A 26,644-nucleotide genomic window follows, 5' to 3' on the forward strand; every position below is an offset into this window, starting at 1 on the left:
ACCAAATTTCATCGAAAAATATTCACCGGTTTTCAATATATTAGACTTTTACTTTTGTTTACTTTTTGGGATCTCCGCTGTTCCTAGCGACTTTATTTGAAAGTGCGGCATTTGTTGCGCGCAAAGCAGCATATACCACCGCGTGCTACAAAACGTTTTAGTCAAACATTAAACGGACGTTCGAAAGCCTGATGACGTCATCAGATTTCCGTAATGGTTAAGAGATAGGGACCACGCTGGTCCCACCCTGCAAGTAAAGGGAAGAAATTTCTTGAACACCATAAAGCTGCGGGGGTTGCGACCAGGATAAATGGTGGTTTCTGAGCCTGGCCGCAAACTTGGCTATCTCAACTCAAAACTAATGTTAAGGTGGGAGGGTCCCTTTAAGGGCCGCTTAAGGGGTAAGGGGTAAGTTGCACACATCTGGAACCCGAGGCTGCGGCTAGATATTGACCCGAGGAATCGACTGCGACCCTTATTTTGGCGATCAGACGAACCCTTGAGGCACTTTTGACGCGCCCCTTCCTTTAAGGGCCGATTAAGGGGTAACGGGTAAGTTGCACACATCTGGAACCCGAGGCTGCGGCTAGATATTGACTCGAGGAATCGATTGCGACCCTTATTTTGGCGATCAGACGAACCCTTGAGGCAATTTTGACGCGCCCCTTCCTTTAAGGGCCGATTAAGGGGTAACGGGTAAGTTGCACACATCTGGAACCTGAGGCTGCGGCTAGATATTGACCCGAGGAATCGATTGCGACCCTTATTTTGGCGATCAGACGAACCCTTGAGACACTTTTGACGCGCCCCCTCCTTTAAGGACCGATTAAGGGGTAAGGGGTAAATTGCACACATCTGGAACCCGAGGCTGCGGCTAGATATTGACCCGAGGAATCGATTGCGACCCTTATTTTGGCGATCATACGAACCCTTGAGGCACTTTTGACGCGCCCCTTCCTTTAAGGGCCGATTAAGGGGTAAGGGGTAAGTTGCACACATCTGGAACCCGAGGCTGCGGCTAGATATTGACCCGAGGAATCGACTGCGACCCTTATTTTGGCGATCAGACGAACCCTTGAGGCACTTTTGACGCGCCCCTTCCTTTAAGGGCCGATTAAGGGGTAAGGGGTAAGTTGCACACATCTGGAACCCGAGGCTGCGGCTAGATATTGACCCGAGGAATCGATTGCGACCCTTATTTTGGCGATCAGACGAAGCCCAATCTCACCAAGTGCGGTAAACTCATTTTGCGGTAAACTACCCCAAAACGAATCTCACCACTGCCGTAATTTTTGAAGCAACCGCATCGAAATAACCCCATGGGATAGCTTCGGTTTTACCGCAAATTCTTCATGTGCGCAGCTGCTCACGGCCCGAAAGCAAGTAAACAAACCAAACAATCAGCTGATTGCCCCCAAATGTCGGACCAAAATTACCGCAGACATTTGTGCCGTAATCTCTAAATTTTATACCAATTGTGAGCAAGAATCAACAATTAAAGATGTAATTAGAACTTTATATGAAAGAAAAGAAATAAGTTTCTTTTTTAAGATTATTTTTTTGTTGCAGCCTGCGCCACCTATGCTTCCTATTTGCAGTACCCAAAACAGCATGTAGATGTCGCCCGTGAGTCTTGGAAACTGAGGTGCCGCTTGGAAAGAAGAAACACGCTATCGTTGCCATGGCGACAAAACAATTGCGTTCTTTATATCGCGCCGGCGTGATCAGCAGCTTTTCCACCAATCCGAAGCGTCGACAAATGGGGTTCTTTTGCAGGATTTGCACAAAATGCGGTAAATTACAGCATGGGGTCGTTTGGGTTGGTGAGACTGGATTATTTGCTTGGGGTTATTTCGGTGCGGTAACTTACCGCTACCCCAAACGAGTTTACCGCACTTGGTGAGATTGGGCCCTGGGGACGCAATGGCGATAGTGCGCTGAAACTTATTACGAGTGAGCGAGCGCAGCGAGCGAAGTGAGTCTTTTCAATATAACGGAAAAATCTCAGTATGAGCGGCCCGGCCCGGCCCGGCCTGTAACGCTTTTGAGAGGCTTATATCTCAGCAACCGCTGGACCGATTGGCCTGCGGTCTTTTTTGCTGGGTAGCCCCATTCCTTCTACCCCGTAATTGGCTACTTTTGATACATCTCAGTGACCGTCGTGGCACGTGCCACGTGAAAAGTCAAGGGTGTTCAAGCTGTTTTGCAAAAGTAGTGATTTTGAGAGGCCCATATCTCAGCAGCCGCTTGGGCGATTGTCTTGCGGTAATTTTGTAGGGTAGCTGCATCCCTTCTACCAAAGGTCGGATATTCTTGATCTATGTGAGGGACCCCCAGTGCACGTGCAAAATGCAAAAAGAAGAGGTGCCAAATTTGTTCCCATTTCAATAACTCGGTAATTACTGGGGCGATTTCGCTGAAACTTGGCATACAGGTAGGCACCCACCAGGCAATGCATTCCCATGTGTTGCGGTTAGGGTGCTACTGCACGTGCGCACGTGCAGGGAGCGTTTCCAGATCTCGAGAATGGCTGGGCGGATTGCGCTCAAATTTGGTACACGATTGGGGACCGGTTAGTAGGGTGCCGTGCAAAAGTCAGTTTGGACCCCGTTTGCACGTGCGCACGTGCAGAATGCCGCTTCCAGATCTCAGGAACGGCTGGGCCGATTGCGTTCAAATTTGGCACACCGCTAGCGATCGGTTAGAAGGGTGCTTTGCACAAGCCCGTTGGAAGTACCCTCTCGCCCTTGCGCACGTGCAGGGCTCACTATCTCGCTCGCTCGTTCTTCGCCCAAAAGGCGTTTTACTGGTTATAACTGATCTTTGATTTAGCTTGTGACACCAAACGAACTTTATATAGGGTCACTTCACTGAACTATGACGTCAAATAAGTGAGCCTATGTAATGTTAAAAATGTCGCATAGCGTAATGCCCTCATTGCCAAACAATTATTTACGGGGAGAATGTACGGCCCTCCAGGTATTTAGTGGTTGGTTGCCAACATCACAATAAGCGATCTGCACTGATGAATACGTCTAATGGCTGTTGAAAACCATTGCCGAAGTGTGTGCACGAACCCTCTTCTCATTTCTATTGAGACATTTTACAGGAGTGTCTCTGTCATTCAAAGTTATTACACCAAAAGCACATAGGCTAACCAACCACTCTTTTGCTGGAGGGCCGTACTTCACGCATTCTTTGTAAGGTCCAATGTTTCAGTTTTGCTCCTGGACCTTGCGTGAGGTCATAAAGACGCAACGTCATTTATGACGTCACTAAGGCTATTTGAGGTGATAATTTTTCGTCTATAGATTCCATCCATAGTCGAATTTCCAGCAAAGGCTGACACAAATAAACAGCGTCTATTTAAGGGTGACATTTTTAAGCTGACATTTTTGATCGTTTAATTAACGTGTCAGCTTATGCCAGCACATCCTGACATGACGGGAAAACGGCGTTTCTTTCATGGTTGGCAGGGGAAAGGGAAAGGAACACTTCGGGCACGGCCGACGCCCGCCAAATTTATGTATACCGCACCGGCGCGACCGACCTGACGCCTAGGTTGATAGGACGAGTACCTAAGTAGGCAGCTTGACCGGGGAGCCACTTCGTCATGATCGAGAGTGGGTATATGATGGCCGTATAAAGCGAAATTATTTCTTGTAATAACTTTCTCTAACGAAATGAGTTGACTTTGTACAGGCAGGTGCCCAGGACTTCGCCAGCGGGGGGGGGGGGGCGGTGGAATCCCGGGGGAGGGGGCTCCTCTCTAAAGAGGGCCTCCAATCCTTTCTACAGAGGGCCCCCTCTCTACTCGTAAAGGGGCCTCCTCTCTACAGACGGCCTCCTACCTACAGAGGGTCTCCTCTCTACTGAGGAGTCAGAGGGGCCCTAGCGGTCGGACACAGACACTAACGGTTATTCACAGGAGGCCCCAGGAAGCGAGAAGGACCCTAGCTGTCAGGCTGGTCAGAGGACCTTGATTGTCCTGGCGTGATTTTTTCCCGTGAATTTCGTTCGCCTCCGACGTGATTTTGGTCAACCTGGGTCTTCAGTCCACGGGGGCCCTGATTCCATACGGGGGCCTCCTCATGCCCCAAGGGGAAGGCGCGCGCCCCGTCCGCCCCCCCCCCCCGTGGGTACGTCCCTAATTTTGCAAATGAGAACACTAATGAGGTAGGCAGAGCACTTGCCTGGCACAGCAGACGTCCAACCGGGACTATCGGCCAGGGCCCCCCAGACCCCAATCATTGTTTGTGCTAACGAAGTGAGGGACAGGGCCCCAAAGGTCTTCTTTTTGTTAAAACAATAGATCAGTGGCTGTTTAATGCATTGCACGGCATGTAAGGGGTCGGCATATTCTACCCCCAGCTCTTCCCCTGCTGTTTGCGCGTATCCGTACTCGTTCACTCGTACTACTCGTACTCGTTCGTCACCTGGAGTACTATATAAAGTTATTGTTCGTCTATGTAAAAGTCTATTCTGGAATGATAGCCAAACGGCTAAAAAGGTTAAAATATGGCGACCACAGGTGCAGTGCAATTCGTCGTTCTCGTTATGGCCTGTCCCGTAGTCCAGTTGGTAGAGCACCGGACTCCCGGTAGTGAGAGCCCGGGTTCGAGTCGCTCCGGCGCTCGATATTTGAGACTCCTGACGGGGATCGTCTGCGGTTGGTGGGAGCATCCGCAGCCAGTTGAAGTCAGTCGAGTGGGACAGGCCGTGTCCGGCTTTGAAGAGCACGTTAAACTTTGGCATCTAAATTCTCCCGTTACCCGGAATTGCGCGATCGGGCGGTAGGAGTCGGGTTCTACGCAACAAGCTCTGCTTAGCATTGGCCTCGGCTCTGTCAATCCGTCCATTCAAACATTCGAACTAAATTTATTTTTTTAAAAATGGCACGTCGGCCACGTCGTACGCCCGCGCGGCCTCGCACCGGCGGAGTCGCGTCGAAGACTGTCCGGCCCCGTCCCGTCTCAGCCCTCACGGTACACAACACGTGGGCCCTCTGTCGTAAAAGTCTATAAAGAGTCTATACCTATATAATGTAAAAATTTGTGCATAAAAGTCTATATTGTCTATATATAAGAACCAGGACAGGGGTAACATGACACACACATGTGCGCTGGTGCGACGGACCGACCGTGCCAAGCGCCGGCCGTCTTTGCTCGCTTGCATAACCGGCCCGGTTTTTTTTCGCAATCATCCGCGGAAAATCAAACCACAAACGAACAATCATTCAAACTACACTGACACGCTCAAACTATTCGCATCCGCGCACACTTAACAAACACACACTCGCGTACAATACACATTAGTGTCTCACCGAGGCGGAGATCATTCCCGACAACAATCACGCGACCATTCATAAAACCAGTGACGGCGCAGTCTTAGCGGTCTTAGCAGCTGGACGTTGACACACACACTGGCACATATCGTTAAGTACAAACGCTTGAGAGGCACTGGCGGCAGTGAAGGTGCTGTCACATGGTCGGCACATCAACAACCATCGCAAAGCGTACAACACAGAACTCACATTAATTACCGAAGTGAACGTACGCGAACAGAGACTACCGCTAGCTTGGAAGCACTACCATAAACAAATCTAACACCGCACAAGACACTTCAGCCTGGCTCCAACAGCCATTACCGTCGCACTCCAGTCGGCAGAGGCGGGTGACAGGCCGCCTACATTGACCGGTGGCAGTCGCCACGTCCACGACGCGAATAATACAGCCGTCTGCGCCGGGTATCACACGCTCCACTCGTCCCACCAGCCAATGTCCACGCGGCCTACGTTTTCTTCGGACAGCAGTACTAGCTCTCCGACCTTGACCTCGGTCTTGTCCCTGAACCACTTGGAGCGCACGGTCAGCGTGGGCAGATATTCCCGCCGCCAGCGTTGCCGGAAATGAACCAGCAGCACCTGCGTGTGCTTCAAGCGCCGTCGGCTGCACATGTCACTGTCGGTGAACACACCGGGCGACAGCTGAGGGGAGGCTCGTCCGATGAGGAAGTAGTTCGGTGTCAGAGGTTGGTAGACGTCAGGATCGGTGCTGACGTGCGTCAGCGGACGTCCGTTCAGGAGCGCTTCGACATCAGTCACCACCGTCTGCAGCGTCTCGTCGTCAACGACCCTGTCACCAAGCATAGCTGCCAGGGCGCGTTTGGCTGACCGCGTGCTCGAACACGCCGCCGAAGTGCCGCGCGGCCGGTGGTTTGAAGAGTCGATCAAACCCTTCTTGTGAGAGAGTGTCGGCGATCTTGGACTGGTGCCAGTGCTGGAGCGCCTGCCGCAGCTCACGCTCGTCGGCGCGCAGAATTGTACCTTGCCAGAGCACACGAGTCTGACCTTGCCTCGTCTGGCCATCATGTGTCTCATGGCCATGATGAATAAGTCAGTGTCCAATGAGTGGGCGAGCTCGATGTGGACCGCACGGGTGAACAGGCAAGTGAAGTGACACCCACCCGTACCGTTTCTCTCGTTTTCGGCGTTTCCTGACGGTCATCGGTCAAAAGAAGTCCACGCCCACTCGCGCGAACACTGGCGCCGGCCCGCTCATGCGGAAGGCTGGCAGGTCACCTATTCGTGGTGGCAGCGGCTGTGCTGACCTTTTTCGACAGGGTGTGCAAGCGCGTGTGAATCGTTTCACGGTCTCTCTGCCGCAGAGAGACCTGATCCAGTATTGTTAGCTCAGGTGAGTCAGGACGTGCTCCGTCCTGGCGTGGGCGAGCTTCCTGTGTGGGTCGGTGACGATCAGCCGGATGATAACTCCACGGGCAGATAACATCACTTTATGCTTCGTCTCATAGTTGCGCTGGGCGTGCCGAAGTCGTCCGCCGACTCTGAGCAGGCCGCTGGAATCCAGGAAGGGCGTCAGCTGGTGCAGGCTGCTGCTGGGCTGCAGGTGCCTGACCTGCTGCAGGGCGGCAATAAGCTCAATGGTTAAAGGTACTGCCCCACCTTTACCTGCGCCAGTTTTGAGTTGAGATAGCCAAGTCTGTGGCCAGGCTGAAAACTATGGTTCATCTATCTCGGGGTTGTTCTACAGGGTGACTCGCGTAAAATTCCCGATTTGAAACTTGAATAACTTCCTGCATTCTTAACCAAATTGGATAATTTTTTTCACACTACATAGGCAGGGTTACTTTTACAGGAAAACTTCAGGGGGAATAAAATTCGGGGAAGTCATGACCCCCGTCCCCCGCCGGTTTCCAGCCGACGCCAGTACCGATGTCAGTGAGTGCAGTGGCGGATCCAAGGGGGGGGGGGTCACATGGGTCATAACCCCCCTGGAGCCCGGGGGCACCAAAGGTCTGCCAGGGGCACTACCGGCCTAGCAGGGACCCCACAAGCCTGACAGGGGCACCACAGGCATAGCAGGGGCACCATCGGCCTAGCAAGAGCACCACAGGTCTGCCAGGGACACCACAGACCTGCCAGGGGCACCATCGACCTCACAGGGGCACCACGGACCTGTCGGGGGCACTTCAGGCTTGTCAGAGGCACCACAGTCCTGTCTGGGCCTAGGGGCAACAGGCACACCAGGGGCACCACAGGCCTGTCAGGGGCACAACAGGCCTAGCAAGAGCACCACGGGCCTGTCAGGGGCACCACATGCCTGTCGGGGACACTCCAGGCTTGTCAGGGGCACCACAGTCCTGTCAGGGCCCAGGGGCACCAGCGGCCTAGCAGTGGCACCACAGGCCAGCCAGGGGCACCACCGGCCTAGCAGGGGCACCACCGGCCTAGCAGGGGCATCACCGGCCTAGCAGGGGTCCACCGGCCTCGCAGGGGCACCATGGGTATGTCAGGGACACCACAGGTCTGTCTTTGGCACGTCAGACTTGTCAGGGGCACCACGTTCCTTCCAGCGGCACCACGAACCTGTCAGAGGCACCTGCGGCCTAACAGGGACACCACAGCCCCCCAAATGAAATTAGGGCACCAGCAAAATTAAGTGGCATAAATCCGTTGAGTTTTTAATTTTGGGTATAGGTAGGGGCACCACTTCGATTCATGACCCTCCCTCCCCTTGGAGTTTTCCTGGATCCACCCCTGAGTGAGTGCGAAGAGACAACACAAGAGACGGTCTCACCGACCATCCGATCGGTATCGGGTCAAATCTGGAGTTCCCGATATACCAAGTTCCGCCCCGGCGGTGCCACTGCCCACACTCATTGATCATATCTTAGCGCCAGCAACGTTGATTGATGACTAGAATCTGAATAACGATGAATATAGAATCTGAATAGCAAATTAATTGAAAATGGTCTCAAAAATAATTTTGAAAGGGGGAACTTCCCCCTTCCCTCCCTAGCCATTCTGACACAATTTGAAAGGGAGAGTGGAATTTTCGAAGGGGGAAATTCCCCCTTTCCCCCTTTAAAAATAGCCCTGTATATAGGTAAACGTTTGGGATTATATTCCTTCAATTTTCAGACAAAACCATTTACTTTAAGCTCAGTTGTGCACCTCGACGTGAAGCCCATCTTTTTCGATCACTTTTTCGAGGCGCTCGCCGGTACGCCAGCGCGGCTTTTTTGTGCATCTCGACGGCGATCTCTGCGTAGGTGGCTTTGATGCGACCTTTAAACTCCCGAATGTTCGCCGGCCACGCCACGTATACCTTCAACTTCACAAACCCCCACATGAAAGTCACACGGAGTGAGGTCGAGCTTCGCCCAATCTGCTCTGTCCACCGCGCTCGCTTCGCCCAATCTGCCCTGGCCACCAAGCTCGCGCGACCTCACCCGTGTGACTTTTTCATGTGGGGGTATGTGAAGTCGAAGGTATACGTGACGCGGCCGGCGAACTTTCTAGAGTTGAAAGGTCGGACTAGAGCCGCCTTCGCAGAGATCACTGTCGAGATGCGCAAGAAAGCCGCGCTGGCGTATCGCGAGCGCCTCGAGAAAGTGATCGAAAAGGATGGGGTCACGTCGAGGTGCACAACTGAGCTGAAAGTGAATGGATTTGTCTAAAAATTGGATTCATCAATCGTCCGACCGATCGACAAGCGGTGCTATATCAGGGAGATGGAGATCTACTTCTTCAATCATGAAGTAACAACTACTTTTGATGCATATTGGTGACCGACACGACACGTGACGTGTGTCAGGTCAGGGGTGCTTACTGCTTAAATTGTTGCGCTTAGAAAAACTACCAATTAACTCGGCGAATGGCGCTGAAACTTGCCCGATAGCTGAATCTCGTGTGGACCGAGGTTTCATTTTCATGGCTATCACGGTTTGGTTGCTACTCTGAACGTGCGCATGTGAAGGGGACGTGCACACATTTTGACGGACACTGTACAGTCTGTCTTAAAAGTACCGCGCAAAGTGACGGTGGATCCATCAAGCCTGACCGATGAAGGACTGCCAAATATGAGTCACCGAAGCAATGGACATCCTCGTTCATTCCCCAGCTCCATTGGTTCGGTGACTTTCAAATTATAGCAGGCCCTTCCTCGGTCAGGCTTGATGGATCCACCGTCACTTTGCGCGGTACTTTTAAGACAGACTGTACGCTGCCCAACACAAAGTGTTACATTTTGGGCTCAATGAGTGAAAGGGACTCGCCAAGCAAACTCAGCCCATGAGAGCCTGGTGAGACGCTCTGTTCGCACGAACGACCTTCGAAGCCCCGAAATGGCCCTATGCGATCGCTTGATGTGAGCCTCCCGAGCCAACGAGTAATACCCTATGCGCGCAGCCAGACTCACCATGAGTGTGACAGAGTCATCTGAAGCTGAGCACTTATTAAGTTTTCGGACTACCGTAGGACTTGAGTGAGTGAGTGCCGAGAGGTCTGTGGCTGGATCCTGTCCTGCAGGCTCTCGCATGGGACAGGCCTTCTTTAGGCAGGCTCGAAAGCTTAGGGGTCATCAGAGGCCGGCGTTGGTCAAGAGTTCAGCGTGATTGCAAGTTGTGTACTGTTTTCAGAAGCCCTGTGGGTGGGACCCAAAAGATCAGCGTGGTAAAGATGTCAGTGTGTCGCCTTCAGAAGCGCTTCGATTATCGGTTACCCTTTGGGGCTCTCAGAGGCGTCGGTGTGGGGCCCTCACTGAGGGTGCGGGATCCGTTGAGGTTTTGGAGTGATACCCTCAGCCCTCAGGCGGTGCTCTCAGGGACCGGTGATGGCTAGTGAAGGACCCTCAGAGTCGCCGGTCAGGACTCTCAGAGTCACCGGTGAGTGGCCATAGCCATGATGAGCCTATGTGAGACCCTCAGATACCTCGGTATGACGTCCTTACAGTTAGCGGTGTGGGACCATTAGTGCACTGGCGTTGCGCGCTCAGAAGGCCGGTATGGGATTAAAGCTCAGCGAGACTAAGGGCTTATGTGGTGCCTTCGGTAGGCACCTCAGCATAACCGGTAGAGAGCCCTCAGAGCCGCCGTTGCATGCTCTGAGTCAGTACGGTGCAGGGCCCGGCTCTGCACTGACTGGGACACACTGAGCCTGGACTTTTTGTTGTCTGATTGGGAAGAGTTGGGTAGCGCCACTGATGCTCACGTGCTGCTGGACATCGTTCGTATTGTTTTGTCGATATTCGGGTGTTGAAAAAGTCTCTGACGAAACGCGTCCACCCATGTGCTGTATGTTTGTCCTACTCAATATATATCTAAGTGTCCAGAATGTAGTGTGCGGACGCGCCGGCCCCACTGCCCGTGGCTCCAGGACGCTCTAGCTTAGGTGGGGGAGGCCATTAATGCTTAAAACATTACACAAGCCGATTGGCAGCCGTTTACACAGCCTGATGACAAAGCGCTGTATCTGTCCCTGAAAAAGCAGTTAAACAGCAAAAGCTCTCTAAAGATTTTCGCGGATTTTGGAGCACCATGCGGAAATTTGGCCTGTCATCTGGGAGCGAAAGTGATGACGCCCATGTGACTACTGCCTGATCCCGAGACAAAGTCATTGAGACAAAGTCACTCAATGACTTTGTCTCCCCTGTGGGCTTCCGACTGGCGGCAGGGGTGACAGTGAGTGAAGATAAGTCGCGGCTCGTAAGACCAGTGAGAGTCTGCGCCGCTATGTTTAAGCTCACCCGGCGACGCTGACGGAGCTGTCGGCCGCCGGTGCCGACGGGGTCCCTCTGCTAACAGTCAGGCAGTGTTACCCTGCGGAAGGTCCGCTGCTGCTGCGCAGAGTGAACGCATTACTGGTCTCCGGTGTCTTTTCCTCGGCTTGTAAAACGACGTGCATTGTGCCGATTTTTAAATCTACATAGTGACCGCACATTGCCAAGCAATTTTAGACCCATATCTTTACTGAGCGTCTTGACCAAAGTAACCGAAAATATTGTACGTATGTATAGTCTGTCTTGAAAGTACCGCGCAACAGTGCGGGGGATCCATCAAGCCTGACCGTCACCGAAGCAATCGACATCCTCTTCCATTCCCCAGGTCAATTGGTTCGGTAAATTTCAAATTATAGCAGGCTCTTCCTCGGTCAGCTTTGATGGATCCACCGTTACTTTGCGCGGTAGGTACTTTTAAGACAGACTGTAAACTCGATTTAGGACGCTCTGATCGACGTCACCTGGGTGCCAGACAACACCGACCAGGGCCTGCTGCCGTCGATAACGGCAGTGGATTTGAGCAAAGCGTTTGACAGCGTCGATTACGGCGCCCTCATCGAGAAGCTGGCCTGGTGTGGCATGCCTTCCCACTGGTTTGAAACTTATCTCACTGACAGGAGACAGATTATTTTATTCCTTATGGTAAAATAATTTCTTGCGCGAACGACAGGGCCCATCCTTCCGAGAACGGCATCACTGACCTCAGAGATTGAGTCGAGTGCTCTATTTCCGCACTAGAAAAGTGGTTTCCACGAAACTCTCTGAAAATGAACGAGACTAAAACGAGCTTCATGATCATGAGGACAAAACAATCAATACTGAATCACTCGTCTGACGAATTGAAAAGACCCGAAGCTGACGCATAGTTGGACTAAGCCGATAAAATGTTCTTTCGGTAGGGGGGCGCTGTGTGTCATCGATGCCCTGTAGGACGCGGTGAACCGCATGTATGGCTACTTCTACGCTCACATTAGTGAAAAGTGACTTCACATCAAACGAGACCATCCTCTTCCCTCTCACATCTGCGTCTTTTAGCCGGTCGAGAAGGTCAGCGGAATTCTTCAGGTGTGAGCAGCTGATGCTCCCCAACGCGGCTGATAGTTTGGTGAGACATTTTGCGAGGCGGTGTGGGGCACTGTCCACCCCCGAAGTGATGGGGCGCGTGGGGCCGCCTTCTTTGTGAAGCTTTGGCAGACCCTTCATCTGTGCTGATCTTGGTTTCTCTTCCAAAAGGTACTGTAAACGCTTGCCCCTTTCTGATCGCCTTAGAAGTTTTCTGGCTTCTTTGTTAAGCTTTTCGCACGCTTTCTTACAAGAGCCGGAAGGAACTTCCTCGTAGACGGTGGCATCTGATAGGAATTCGTTCATTTTTTCGTCATATGTTGAACGGTCGAGGATGACAACCCCTCCATCCTTGTCACTTGAGCTAATGACGATGTTGTCGTCTTTAGCGAGCTCTTTCGGGCTAAGCATGTAGCGTCTGGGAATCGAGAGATGAGAAGAGGAAGCCATCGTCTTCAGACATGTGAAAAACCCTTGTTTGAAGCCTTTGCCCACCTCCGAGTCAGTAGACTTGATGTTACTCATTATGAAGTCTAACTAGCTTTTACTGTTCTTGCCAGTGCCAAATTCGAGTCCCAGTGACAGCGCTTCAGTTTCTTCTTGACTGGGTGGCCGACTAGACAAGTTGGTGATCAGGCGAGCATCTCCAGCATGTTTCCAAGAGCTTGATGCGCAGAGCCGGGACAGTTTATCTAGTAACAGTTAGAGGTGCCTTTTCGCCTTGCGTTTTAATTGTTCCTCGAGGTGAGCTGGAAATAAGACGAGAGTATTATCTACGCGAGATTAGAACTGAGAACCAAGCATTATTTTTGAAAGACTGCATAGAAGAGCAAGTTCTCCCTCGTTCTGCACCTCGTCAACTCTACTCGAAACAGCACCCGTTCAAAGGCTGCAAGAGCTTATCTAGAGGATGGTGTGGAAACTCCGAAACTTTAAGCAACAGAGCAGCCATTTTAAGAAGTCGTTTCCGGCAGCCCTTTCCAGCACACCTCGAGGAACAATTAAAACGCAAGGCGAAAAGGCACCTACAACTGTTACTGGGCAAACTGTCCCGGCTCTGCGCATCAAGCTCTTGAAAACATGCTGGAGATGCTCGCCTGATCACCAACTTGTCTAGTCGGCCACTCAGTCAAGTAGAAACTGAAGCGCTGTCACTGGGACTCAAATTTGACACTGGCAAGAACAGTAAAAGCTACCTAGCCTTCATGATGAGAAACATCAAGTCTACTGACTCGGAGGTGGACAAAGGCTTCAAACAAGGATTTGTCACATGTCTGAAGACGATGGCTTCCTCTTCTCATCTCTCGATTCCCAGACGCTATATGCTTAGCCTGAAAGACCTCGCTAAAGACGACAACATCGTCATTAGCTCAAGTGACAAGGGTGGAGGTGTTGTCATCCTGAACCGTTCAACATATGACGAAAAAATGAACGAACTCCTATCAGATCCCAGATGCCATCGTCTACGAGGAAGTTCCTTCCGACTCTTGTAAGAAAGAGTCCGAAAAGTTTAACAAAGAAGCCAGAAAACTTCTAAGGCGATCAGAAAGGGGCAAGCGTTTAGAGTACCTTTTGGAAGAGAAACCCAAGATCAGCACAGACGATGGGTCTGCCAAAGCTTCACAAAGAAGGCATCCCCATGCGCCCCATCACCTCGGGGGTGGACAGTGCCCCACACCGCCTCGCAAAATGTCTCACCAAACTATCAGCCGCGTTGGGGAGCATCAGCTGCTCACACCTGAAGAGTTCCGCTGACCTTCTCGACCGGCTAAAAGACGCAGATGTGAGAGGGAAGAGGATGGTCTCGTTTGATGTGAAGTCACTTTTCACTAATGTGAGCGTAGAAGTAGCCATGCGTGCGGTTCGCCGCGTCCTACAGGGCATCGATGACACACAGCGCCCCCCTACCGAAAGAACATTTTATCGGCTTAGTCCAACTATGCGTCAGCTTCGGGTCTTTTCAATTCGTCAGCAGAGAATTCGTCCAAAAATCAGGCTTGGCTATGGGCAACCCGCTCAGCGCCGTACTAGCCCCACTTTACATGGAGATGCTAGAAGAAGATCACTTAAAGGGACCCTCCCACCTTCAAAAAAGTTAATGAATTGGCATGAAAGTGATGTCGTTCGGTTCAGAAAGAGCAAAAACGCATATCTACCAAATTTCATCGAAAAATATTCACCGATTTTCAAGATATTAGACTTTTACTTTTGTTTACTTTTTTGGATCTCCGCTGTTCCTAGCGACTTTATTTGAAAGTGCGGCATTTGTTGCGCGCAAAGCAGCATATACCACCGCGTGCTACAAAACGTTTTAGTCAAACATTTAACGGACGTTCGAAAGCCTGATGACGTCATCAGATTCCCGTAATGGTTAAGAGATAGGGACCACGCTGGTCCCACCCTGCAAGTAAAGGGAAGAAATTTCTTGAACACCATAAAGCTGCGGGGGTTGCGACCAGGACAAATGGTGGTTTCTGAGCCTGGCCGCAAACTTGGCTATCTCAACTCAAAACTAATGTTAAGGTGGGAGGGTCCCTTTAACAGTGTCCCAAAATTGAGTTTTGTCTTGGGTGTCAGAGGGGAAAATTACCCACCAAAAAGAGGGGAGAGAGAGTGGAAAACTGCTGATTCGATTAGATAAAAAAGGAGTGAGAAATGACAAAAAGCATGCATTTTATTCTAGGGTGTAGAATGTTTGATGCTAACTGGGCATCCACACAACTGTCTTTCTATAGGTAAAAAATCTATGTTTTCTTGGTTGGGACTTGGAAGTGGAAAATTGTTCTTAAAAATGGTGGTGAGAGTGGAAAATGAATTTCATTTGGATGTCGTTTCCCACCCAAATAGACAAATTTTGGGACATTGCTAGACCAACACCAATGGTTTAGAGATACTGCCTTGTGAAGGCACAATGTGTTATAGAAGGAACAAACTTCTTCAACACCAGGCACTTGTAAAACTTGGGACCAAGGCAGAACATGGTTTCTAAGCCTGACTGCCCCAGACTTGGCTACATAACTATGTCAGCTCAAAACTAATGTTAAGGTGCAAGACGTTACCTTTAAGCACTATACCTAATGAACAGCATCAGCACATAACCAGCAGACACACCATCCCAACCTCTCCCATGCTTTACCCATTTGAGATTTGCGGCTGGCGCATCTCTATCTTCATGCTTCCTGTCTGTCCTTTTCCCCATTGAAGGGTCTGGTGAGGAAGCCTATCAGCACCACTTAGCAGGTGAGCCATAAATACATCCCAATACCTTAACAGACACATATTGAATATTTGCTCTTTTGTCAGTATAGCATGATGGAATAATATCAGAAGTCAGTTTGTAAGCAGCTGAACACCAAGGCCTCACATATTATTCACTGTTTGCGTGCCCAAGAAACTTCATACTTCAAGCAAGCACGTAGGTAGGTACCTACTTGCATGCATGCAAATGTTTTTCCATGAAGTAGGTAGGTATGTACCTATACGAGTAGGTAGAATATGGTAAAAAAGGATTGGATCCTCATAGAACCCAATCTCATATCTGGCATCTTTGTGGGATGCTAGGCTTCGGATTACTATTACCACAAGCTTGAGTAAAGAGTGTCAGGGCAGTCAACAGTTGAAATAACCTACCCAACATAGGTGGCGGAACGGGGGGCAACGGGGAACCATGCCCCCCTTTGATTTTGGCATTTTAACATCAGCCCTATGGGCTTTGCATTGAAAGAATGGGACCAAAGTCCAAAGTCAGCAGTGCCCCCTTAATTGAAGGTGTTCGGCCACCACTGCTACCCAAGCATATCTTGGACCCCCCACTCCAGACTGCAAAAATCCATACACTATGCCAAACACCTTGTGGCTCTCATTCACCTAAATTCAGCGCAAACAGTTTTGCGCTGAAATTTTGATATTTGTGCCAAGAAATCACACCTATTTTATCCAAACTGTTCCAATCACATGAGAGAATGTCAACTGATGGAAAGGTGGGTACTCAATTCAAATGTAGAGTGTAGTGAGTAAGGTAAGCTAAGGTCAGATCTTATCGTCTCATGCCAGAATTTCTGAAATTCTTAAATTTCACTTCCGCCAATTTTTTTCGTTCATCCTTACTCCAAAACTTTGGAACACTGAGTCATGCCAGACACTGCGCTGTAATTTTGGTGCCATTCACCAGTTATGCCGGACATGTTGATGGTAGCATGGATTTTTTCCCAGTCTGGCACTCCGTCAATGCCCTCGAATCCTAACTTGACATCCGATGAAGGTTATCTACTTTCATGTTTTTAACTCATGCACACTAGCAACAACAGAGGAAGTAAAAATCGTAAACATCAGGTCCTACATGCCCACATGGCCTCTAAATTTTGTGTACATACACCTAAGATAAGGTAGGGTTTGGAAGGATTAGCTCAATCACTCAGTTCTTTCCTATTTTGATTTATTAACATCAGTGAAATCCAACTACACTAAATTTGTGATTCTTGAATATTTCTTTTCGTGAATATGACTTACCTCACGTCTTGAACTATCTTCAGGAAACCATTCTTCCCTTGTAATCACTCATAAGACGCGCACCCACCACAAACATATCCCGAAAGCATGTTTTTTAATCCCACCCAGAAATGACAAACAAGCCCCCTGATTGGCCAGTTGCCGGCCAGTTGGACTTGAGCGGTCGCCATGGTGGTATCGGGGACTCGGGCGGCCTCGTTAGGTGTTGAATTATGTGTTTCGTTGTGCTAGATGTTGCCAATTTGCTTTGATATTTGATAAATAACGTTGCCTTTTTCTTTGGTGACCCTGCATACTAATACGACGATATTTTGGTGCCGATTATTATGCATTAAACATCTTGAGACAAATGTGGCGATTTTCACGCCCTTTTGCAGTGCCCCCTCCCCTTGTGTAGTGAGTTAACAGGCTTGTGAGAACCAAGTGAACCATTTTTTAGTCAATTGGTCATGATTGTCCCTACATCTAATTGATAACAGTCTTGCGCAATGCGCAAACTTATTAGGTACTGGAGGAAGCAGAATAATTACAATTTTGGAGTACGCAATCAGTTATTTTGGCTATATAAAGTGAGAAGAAAAGTTCAATTTATCATTTTTATTACAATTGCAATAATGATAATATCATGATAATTGTACTGTCAGGTATTGATAATAGTCATGTCACGTCATGCCACTAACCACACAGACAGTGAGACACAGCACATTTTCATCTTTATGTATCTAGGCATAAGGTATTACAGGCATGTTTTTGCACACCTGTCATGTGCGAGTGGGCATGGCCTCCTTCCCAGTTGAATATTGGCTGGTTGTGCTCAAATTTTGTAAATACCTACATGTAAATTGTAAAGGGATGCAGACACATTTAGTCGGGCACTCTTCTTAGTTCTTAATTCAGTTTTGTGCACCACTTCCTGCTTTCACCATGCTGTGCCCACTCTGCTTTACAGTGGACAGCTGCTTCTGTGACATGCATCAATCTTGCGTTCATTTAAACACTTAGTTTTGAGTGTTTTGACTCAGTTTTGTTGTAACGTTACCTTTGTTCATGTTCTCAATAGCTTGTTTTGAGTTTCTCATATTGTCTTTGTTGGCTTAGCAGGTTTAGTGTAAAACAAGTTTAAGCTGAAATATTTACATGTTTAGATTACATGAGTGCATACATTTTATAAAAGCTATCTCAAAGTACTGAAGCCATGTGTAACATGCATTGCATATGTCTTAGTCAATGACTACTCAGCATGCTGCTTGGTGATAAATGGTAACAGTTTGATTTGTTTTTGACATCAAATAAGATTTGATTTGTGTTATACTGAGATTCCAATGTTATTTGTGGCAAATATTTTCCCAAAATCCTCCATCTAAAGCTTCAACTGAATTATAAAATACCTGCATTTTCTTCCAGAAACATTATCATTGATTCCTCCTACAATATTTCATTTTGTCACTAGGTACCTGGACTGGTGAAGAGTGAAAACTGAAATTCATTCATGTCATCATTATGTTAAGACCTACCCCTAAATGGAATTGATCTTGTTTCACAAATGAGTTGTACAATGTCTATCAGCTGACGTCTATTGTCTATCTCTTTTTCAGCACAGAAGATCCTCAGTCATAGTTAACAAAATGGTAAAATTAGCTGTGTTTTTAAGATTCCAGTCGTGGCCATCAACTGTCCAGGAAAGCAGTTGAATCACTTCACAACAGGTATGTTGATGCATGTACATTGACATGTCTGAATGCTGAAGAATTGTTGAACAGGGAATACATTTACCTAGCCTTTAAGAACCACAAATCCCACATTACTTGCATCAACATTTTTCTATCGAACTTATATTATCTACTTTCATCTGGCTAAGGCTTTTTTACATTATATTCCCTCTGTTAAACATGAAAATATGATGAGTTATAGTGTAACAAGCTGGTAATTATAGCTGCCTTGTCAGCTTGGCCAACATCTGCATCATGTCTATCACAAAATATGACTGCTTTCCTGACATTTGCATTTGTTCCACTCACCAATTGACCACTTCTACCATCTGCTCGTTCTATGCACAGACATTGTCATAGGGTCTGTTCCAGTCGCACTTCCTAACACCTCTTAACTCCTCCAAGATTGCTTCCCTGTTCCAGTGGCAGCTTTCGCCCCTACAAAGCCAAGGAGGGCCCTGCTCCAACCTCCTCTATCTTGGTCTTGGAGGAGTTTAGATGTGTTAGGAAGTGCGACTGGAACAGACCCATAGCAAAACAGTTTCATCTCTCTGTACTGTCTTTTTTTCCAGGTTTTCAAAGGATCATCATTCATCAGCACAGAAGGGTGGGGAAGAGAAGGCTGTTCAAATTCTGAAAAGCCAGAGCTGCAAAGGAGGTCAAAGATGCAGTGCAGTTGGCCCACTCAGTAGAGTTTCACTAGTGGTTCTGATGTGGACTGGGGATTACACGCTGGATTGAAGTGGCGGTCTGGAGCAGCTGTAATTCATCATTCGTGCTGATCGTGGACGAGTAAGAGCCCGCGTTGGCCCCGATCGGCGATCGCTGGCCAAAGCCCCCCGCCAGGTTGGTGATAGGCGTTGGCTGGGATATCTAGGTGTCGCCTATGTGTGAAAAGGACAAGTTTATAACAGAACCTGTTGCGCCATGTTATTAACCCGCGCCCGGGTGGCCCTCAGCCAACTTGGTGGGGGAGGGGGGAGAGGCGTATTCGGCCACACCAGGTTATCTTGGAATGTAACAAAGCTGGAAAGACACAGTAAAATCAATATATAGCTCGCTATTTTTTCTTCAGAATCATACAGGTCATTTTCGATCAGGTCATCGCTGAGGTCACTGGAGGTCACCAAAAGTAAAATGATGACGAATTTTGGCTCCCGATTTTGACAACTTCACAAATTGGTTCATAACTCGGGAACCAAAGAAGCTACAGCGCCGCGGAAAAGCGAATTCGATAGCTCTTTCGAAAATCTTTCAAGTTCTTAGATTTGAGCTAAGGTCAACTAGGGTTAAGCCTCCAAAGGGCAAAAACTGAACAATCGGCGTGCTTCGGAAATCGTCTTTTCTTTTAAAACTTTTGATACCAACCTTAATTTATTACGTTTATTTCACCGGCACTGCGTTTCTCTCGTCTTGTTGACCTAACAAGGTCAACTTAATAAATTTGACCTCAGGTCAAAGTCGCAGAAAATGCCATATTGCATGTCAGTCGATTCGTTACATTGAGATTGAGATAAACATCAGTAGCGGCGGAACACCTTCAATTAAGGGGGCATTGCCGACTTTTGGTCCCATTATTTCCATGCAACGCCCATAGGGCTAATCTTAAAATGCCAAAATCAAAGGGGGCACGGTGCCCCGGTGCCCTCCCCGTTCCGCCGCCTATGATTATGATGTTTTTAGCGCTCTGGCCACGTTCCATCTAAAATCAAGTTACAAAAATAAACTGTTTGAGACGTTACATGACCTGAGATGACCTCAAGAGCATACGATAGATCCCGACGTTTGAGTGTTTTTGTTTCAAAAGCAGAGCATTTCAAGTTCCTCATACTGACTGAAACTGGAGACGTCTCAAAGTTGACCTGACCCTCGGTCACCGATATCAAAATTAAAGATATTCAAGATGTTGGTACTGATTCTCCCATGCAATAGCTCGAGTTTCAAACTTCTACGTCATGGTGACCTGACCTGACCTTAGGTGACATGGGGTTACATTTTTTTCACAAATGATGCGAATCGATGCATTATACATAAGCTATACTAAGTTTCGTGTCGTTTTATTTATGCAAGCACAAAATTGTCAGGTGTGGCCAAAAACGCCCCCATCCACCTGGGGGAACGTTAAAGCAGTGATGTATTATTCGGTGTAATCCACGATGCATCGATCGGTGACGGTGTGCTTGTTAATGCATTATTTATTGCTGCGTGTCTACGATTTTGCTCTGTTCAGTGTGATATGTGATAGGAAAACTACCGATATATCTCCACGCGCATGACTGAAAGAGCTGGTATGATCCACAATATTGCGTGTCTGTTTTTGTTTGGCATTTCATAAATGCTGTCAGGCGTCAGCTGTGATCGTTTGATGAGACACTGGGACAGCCGGCCTGTATGATCAGCGAACGGCAGGCGGCGGGGCGGTGGTCTGGTGGCTGCTGCATGGGACTGACACCAGCAGATTCAGAGCTGCGATACGCGGACGTTATTTTTACAATACCTGTGCAAAATAATATCTAATAGATATCATGTCCTCGAAAATGTTCTTTAATCAATATGATGTTGGGCCTGCTGGATTATTCCATGGGGACCAAAACCGATCGTTTTATGCATGCCTATTCTGGGCCTCGTTCTCCTCTAAATGCGTGTAGGTAGCAATTTTATTCAAGGGACGATTGAAAGTGCCTCCGATTGGTTTTCAGGGTAGGTGGGATGAATCTTGGGTGGGATATGGCCGTTGAATGTGAGGCAGTCGATAAGGAACGTCGAGGGAACGGTCATTGGGTAGGTATGTGAAAAAAGGCAGCAGTAGAAAACAAGGGAGGCGTTTGGTGTGAGGTTTCAAATGCTCTGTGCATAAGAAAAATTCATTTGATTATATGACACCGTCCTTTTTATCGCGATACGTGAGCAACGCATGAGACGCTCACTGTTCAGACTTGTAGCGTTAGAGAATGGGCCGACAGGCTGAGAAGGGCTATTTCCGCGAAAGGATATTCTGGGATTTGAATTGAAAGGCATTTAGTTTTGAAAGCATCCGTACTTCCTAACACGATACTGACTCATTTAAAATTTCACCTTTTCCCCATTGCGATAACATGAGAAACCGAGACTGCGGTGTCCCCGTACGCAGGATTCTGGAGACTGTCGGGCGGATTTTAGGGGCTAAAAGCTTTTGTTCTTAATTAAATAGAAAATAACCATTTCTTTCAATACTTTGTAACACCTAACTCACTAGAAACAACATGTACGGGCTTCCAAAAAATGTTATATTTAACTTGTCAGATCCATTACAATATTTTAGCTGCCCTAACCTGCAAATGTAACGTTTGCGTCATTATTGAAAAAGTGCTAAAGCATAGTATTCTATGGCTGACAAATATTCTGCGTCTGTCAGCCAAAACTGGCCAATCAGAGGGCTTGTTTGTCATTTCTGGGTGGGATTAATAAACATGCATCCCGAAAAACCTAACCAGTCGTCAGCTTTGTCTCCAGCGTGAATAACAAAATGATGTGGGGTCCACATGACGTCAAATATTTTTTTTCCAATCTCGAGAATTACATGTACCATGGTAAGTAAAATGTGTTCCAAAGGTCAATTATATGCATATTATCACGTTTTAGTGCAAATAATCCAAATATTGGCCTTCTAATTGGTAAAATTATCAATAAACTGTTTTTGATGACGTCATTATGCAGGGGTTGTTTTTGCTTCCATATACAAGTACCTATCTTTTGAAATGAGAGCACAGATGGTGACAATTAATGGCGCAATATTTCAGCGGTTTTTATGTGTGACAGTAGGAAATGCGGCAAAAGCAATCGCAATCGATTAGATTGCTTCCATATAGCGTTGGCTGTTGGCCACCCAAAACGAATTTGAAGGGAAAACTAAAATAAACCATGGCGTCCGGCTCAGATGCCCAAATCGTTTAATTCCTCATGTCAGCATTTGCATGGCAAAGGCTGACATGCTCCGATGTCAGTATAAACTCGTTTCTGGGCGTTTCGTATCAAAATACACTACGTTTAATTAAGGCTGACAAAAATGTCAGGTATAATTAAAAATAATTGAAAATCCGGCAAATGCTGACAAAATGTCAGCGTAAAAGGGAAATTCAATTACAAACAAAATGAGGGCATTGAGGGAAGGGTCATCAATGTAGGTACTCAAAATCATCTCAATCGACCAGATTCGTGACCTGAACGACTTTGTTCTGACCTTGACCTGAAGTAAGCGCGTGAAGTTGAGCTTTCCAAAATATCATCAGCACATTCTACGCGGCTGAGCATCACAAACACGATGGTGCCAGATAAGTGTGAGGTACCGAAATGACGGTGCTGCGACCATTTGGGGGATTAAGGATTTATTGACCGAAAATTGAATCCCTAGTTCATGGCATTTGACCTGATCACAGAGGTCACCGGTTGACCGTAATGATATTTTGTTGTAAGTCAAAAGAAATGACATTGAAGCAAGATTGACCAGTATGTTACAGAATAAGCTGCCCAAGCTGCTGCAACATAAAACTGGCACTGAACGTTATGAACTGGAAACTTCATTAAATATTTTGCCAAAGCATGATAGGTCTCAAATTATGTGAAGCACAGGTACCTAAATGATAGGACCCGGTTGAACCCGGCCAAAATTCTTAGGGAACCGGGATCCAGACCTGTTCCATAGACCGGGTCCCCGGGTCCACATTTTGTCACCTCTAGGACTGGACACCCAGGAGCCCCAACGGTGCGCGGGGTCCTAAGATGACCTCATGTGTCAAAGGTGGGGTAACGAGTGCAATTTCCTGGTTCAGTGTGCAAATATTACCCTGTTACACGATGTTTTAGTGTGTTTAGAATGACTAGTCAAAAGCGTCGCTGCTCAGTTTTCTCAATTCCATAACTCGCCCGTCCCTCGTGTGTCCCCCTACTCGCCCGTACCTTGTGTGTCCCCCTACTCGCCCGTCCCTCGTGTGTCCCCCTACTCGCCCGTACCTTGTATGCGGCACCTAACTGGCCCCGTCCCCTGTTTCCGACAGCTTCACGAGCTGATTCCGTCGGTGGCCAGCTGCATCCTGTCTCGACAGCTGTGCGCCCGGCCCGAGGCCGACAACCACTGGGCACTGAGAGACTTCGCCTCCCGACTGCTAGCGCAGATCTGCAAAAACTTCAACACGTCCACCAACAACATGCAGACGCGCGTGACGCGCCTGTTCACCGGCTGTCTGCGCGGCGAGCGGTCATCGCTGGCGGCCACCTACGGCGCCCTGGCTGGTCAGTGGCCGAGCCGGCAGTCTGTGACAGTCTGTGACGGAGCCGGCAGTCTGTGACAGTCTGTGACGGACCCTGCCCTTGCCGTCCGACAGGTCTGTCCGAGCTGGGCCCTGAAGTAATCAAGTCATTCGTGTTGCCGCAAGTGAAGCCGCTGGGTTCCCGTCTGGAGCGGCTGGCCGAACAGCCGGTCGTCAGCCCTGCCGACAGACTCGCCACCACGCATCTCAAACAGCTGTTCGCAGTAAGTGAACCGGGCCAACCGGCCTGCGAACGGTACGCCGGACTGGAGGGACACTAACGAGCCCCCCGTCCCCCTAGCCCTCCGTGTGGAGGTTCTCTCTCCCTCTCCCTCCTCACTTCCCCCTCCCTCCCTCCCCCCAGGGCCGGAGAAACCGGGGGGGGGGACCGGGGGTGCGCGGCATGACCAACAGGACCCCAGACACTCCGTTGGGTGATCACTTTGCGGAAAAACACAGTGGCAGCATCGTAGATGGGACGTCTGCTCCGCTCAAAATTAAAATGTTGTACAAGTCTTAAAGGGACTATCCCACCTTCAAAAAGTACCGTTTAGGATTCGGAAATGTTACTCATGATATTTTGACGAATTCTGCAAGTTTTTACGCGTTTTCATCGTATACTTTTTGAGATATTGCGACTTTCATATTTCATCGTGACGTCATTTATATCGAATCTGTGACGTAATGAAGGATTTACTTCATGTCAATGTGAGGGGAAATTGGGCAGCAATATATTTGCTCTCAAATATGACGCGGCTCATACAATAACAAGAGTGTCTCTGATTGGCTTATTCGTGAATCAAGTGATACTTCACTTGAATGTGTGACAGGCGTTCAAAAGGCAAATGAGTAATGACGTCATCAAATGGCCGTTAATAGTTAAGAGATAGGGCCTTAGCTAAGGCCCACTTTTCAAATGAAGGGAACTAATTTCTTTAACACCACGAAACTGAGGATATTGCGACCAGGATATATAGTGGTTTCTGAACCTGGCCGCCAACTTGGCTATCTCAACTCAGAACTAATGCAAAGGTGGGACAATCCCTTTAAAGGGACTATCCCACCTTTAACATGGGGTTTGAGTTGAGATAGCCAAGTTTGCGGCGAGGTTCAGAAACCACTATCTATCTAGGTTGCAACCCCCGCGGCCTCTTGGTGTTGAAGAAATTCGTTCTCTTCATTTGAAAATGGGCCTTGCGCAAGGCCCTATCTTCAACATGGAGCGACCGTTAGTGTGACGTCACCTCGTTTAGTCATTCTGATTTAAATGGGTTTGTTCGTTGAAAAATCGCTTAAAACTTGGTCTGAACTTTGTTGTGGTGCCTACATAGTAAAAACTAGGGTGACCCGCGTGCTCCGCAACGCGAGGATGGGTTATTTGTTACCAGTGGGTATTGGGTTGGTCTGTGTCAATTTGGTTGGTATCCATTTCGTTCGATTGCTTTTTGACGGCCAAGCATTTTGTAATAAAACAAAAAAGATACATCGCATCGAGGTGCCCGTGTCGTATTATCATGCGTTCTACTTTAGAATGATTCGAAAACTGACGTGAAGTCTTTTGAGGACCATCGATGAATTTCGGTAAAAATGACTACATAGTGGTTTGAAACATTTGCATTTTTTAGAATATTGTTGCTTGTCATGCAAAAATGTTGGGTGTATCTTGGACAAAATTGAATGCTCTTTCAAACTGTACCAGTTTCAATTGCGAAACGTATCAGGTTATGCAGCAAAACCCGTGTAATTAATAAAGCGACACATCATCGACAAAAACCATTTTCTCCAGCGATTTATACCACCTTGTCGTCGATCAATTAGCTATTCACAATTTTCCCATGAGAGGCGGTACATTTCTCTTGTCAACAGGCGTTGTTTCAACTCGCTCCGTTTAACGGTCACCTAAAAATAAAATTAATTCCAAAATCCCTCAAAAACCGCAATTTTTCAAATAAAAGTGCCCTCTCCGGTGCACGTGGCGCGTGCTATCCTCTGCATTGTACACCATTCAATAGCCCGTTCAATTCTGTACACGATGCTGTTTTCCCCGTGCCGGTCGGACCCCTGGTCACCAAGATATTGCACGGGGACTGGACCCGTGTCGGCCAAAATTAGCCGTTTTCGCCCGATTTCGCACGCCGATTTATACATGTAAAGTCTATGACGCGAATTTGCACTTTTTGAGCACGCGCCACGCGCTCCCTATCGACCCGATCGAGCCCAGACCCCTCAAAGGCACGTCGCGCATCCTTGATCTATAAGTTGTGCAAATTTCACCGCGCTAAGTGCAACGGTCTGGCCTGTAGTCCACGCAAAGCACCACCAAGTCGTGACCTCGGTAACGGACAGACGCACCCTCCTCAAATAGTAATATAGACCAGTATAACGCCTTTTGGGGCGACTAACGGAGCGAGCGAGAGGGCGGGCCTTGCACGTGCGAAATTGCGAGGGGGTACCTCCAACTGACTTGTGCACGGCACCCTACTAACCGGTCTCTAGCGATGTGCCAAATTTGGGCACAATCGGCCCAGCCGTTCTCGAGATCTGGAAGCGGCACCCTGCACGTGCGCACGTGCAAAATGGGTCCCAACTGACTTGTGCACGGCACTCTACTAATCGGTCCCTAACTGTGTACCAAATTTGAGCGCAATCGGTCGAGCCGTTCTCGAGATCTGGAAACGACCCCTGCACGTGCGCACTGCAGCAGCACCCCAACTCTGGCACATGAATATGCAGTGCCTAGTGGGTGCCTACCTACATGCCAACTTTCAGCGCAATCGGCCAAGTAGTTACCGATATATTGCAACAATTACAAAACTGACACCTCTTCGTTTTGCACGTGGCACGTGCATAAGGAGTCTCCCACATGCATCGGGAATAGTCCAATACTTGGTAGAAGGAATGACGCTACCCTACAAAAATTACTGCATGTAAATCGGTCAAGTGGTTGCTGAGATATAAGCCTCGCAAAAGCGTCCGCACGGCCGGCCGGCCGGCCGCTCAT

General features: G+C 48.4%; 2 protein-coding genes across 11 annotated transcripts in view; one reads left to right on the top strand and one right to left on the bottom strand.

Moving 5' to 3' along the window:
• The window catches only part of LOC122379881 (transcription initiation factor TFIID subunit 6-like), a 235,198-nt gene that overhangs the window by 146,328 nt on the left and 62,226 nt on the right, over positions 1 to 26,644 (top strand). For all 9 annotated transcript variants that reach the window (XR_006256248.1, XR_006256247.1, XR_006256245.1 and 6 more), the window contains exons 8-9: positions 23,392 to 23,626; positions 23,719 to 23,867. Coding sequence is in view for 4 of the 9 variants with exons in the window: in XM_043362457.1 (XP_043218392.1) it covers positions 23,392 to 23,626; positions 23,719 to 23,867 (384 nt within the window). In the remaining 5 variants the exon portion in view is untranslated. The remainder of the gene's footprint in view (positions 1 to 23,391; positions 23,627 to 23,718; positions 23,868 to 26,644) is intronic.
• LOC122379883 lies at positions 4,938 to 16,734 on the bottom strand. Of its 2 annotated transcripts, none has more exons than XM_043362463.1 (2): positions 16,655 to 16,734; positions 4,938 to 6,855 (listed from the first exon to the last, which is right to left on the bottom strand). In XM_043362463.1, exon 2 carries the CDS (start codon positions 6,383 to 6,385, stop codon positions 5,750 to 5,752), a length of 636 nt encoding a protein of 211 aa, XP_043218398.1. In that variant the 5' UTR covers positions 6,386 to 6,855; positions 16,655 to 16,734; the 3' UTR covers positions 4,938 to 5,749. The 2 variants fall into 2 exon arrangements, with proteins under 2 accessions (XP_043218398.1, XP_043218397.1); XM_043362462.1 differs by having other exon boundaries at positions 16,650 to 16,734.

Source organism: Amphibalanus amphitrite, unplaced genomic scaffold (genome assembly GCF_019059575.1).
Source record: "Amphibalanus amphitrite isolate SeventyFive unplaced genomic scaffold, NRLGWU_Aamphi_draft 000086F_arrow, whole genome shotgun sequence".
In the NCBI taxonomy this organism is placed as follows: domain Eukaryota; kingdom Metazoa; phylum Arthropoda; class Thecostraca; order Balanomorpha; family Balanidae; genus Amphibalanus; species Amphibalanus amphitrite.

Excerpts from the sequence above, each read along its gene's own strand:
- LOC122379883 (XM_043362463.1), bottom strand. The coding sequence starts at position 6,385 with ATGGCCATGAGACACATGATGGCCAGACGAGGCAAGGTCAGACTCGTG.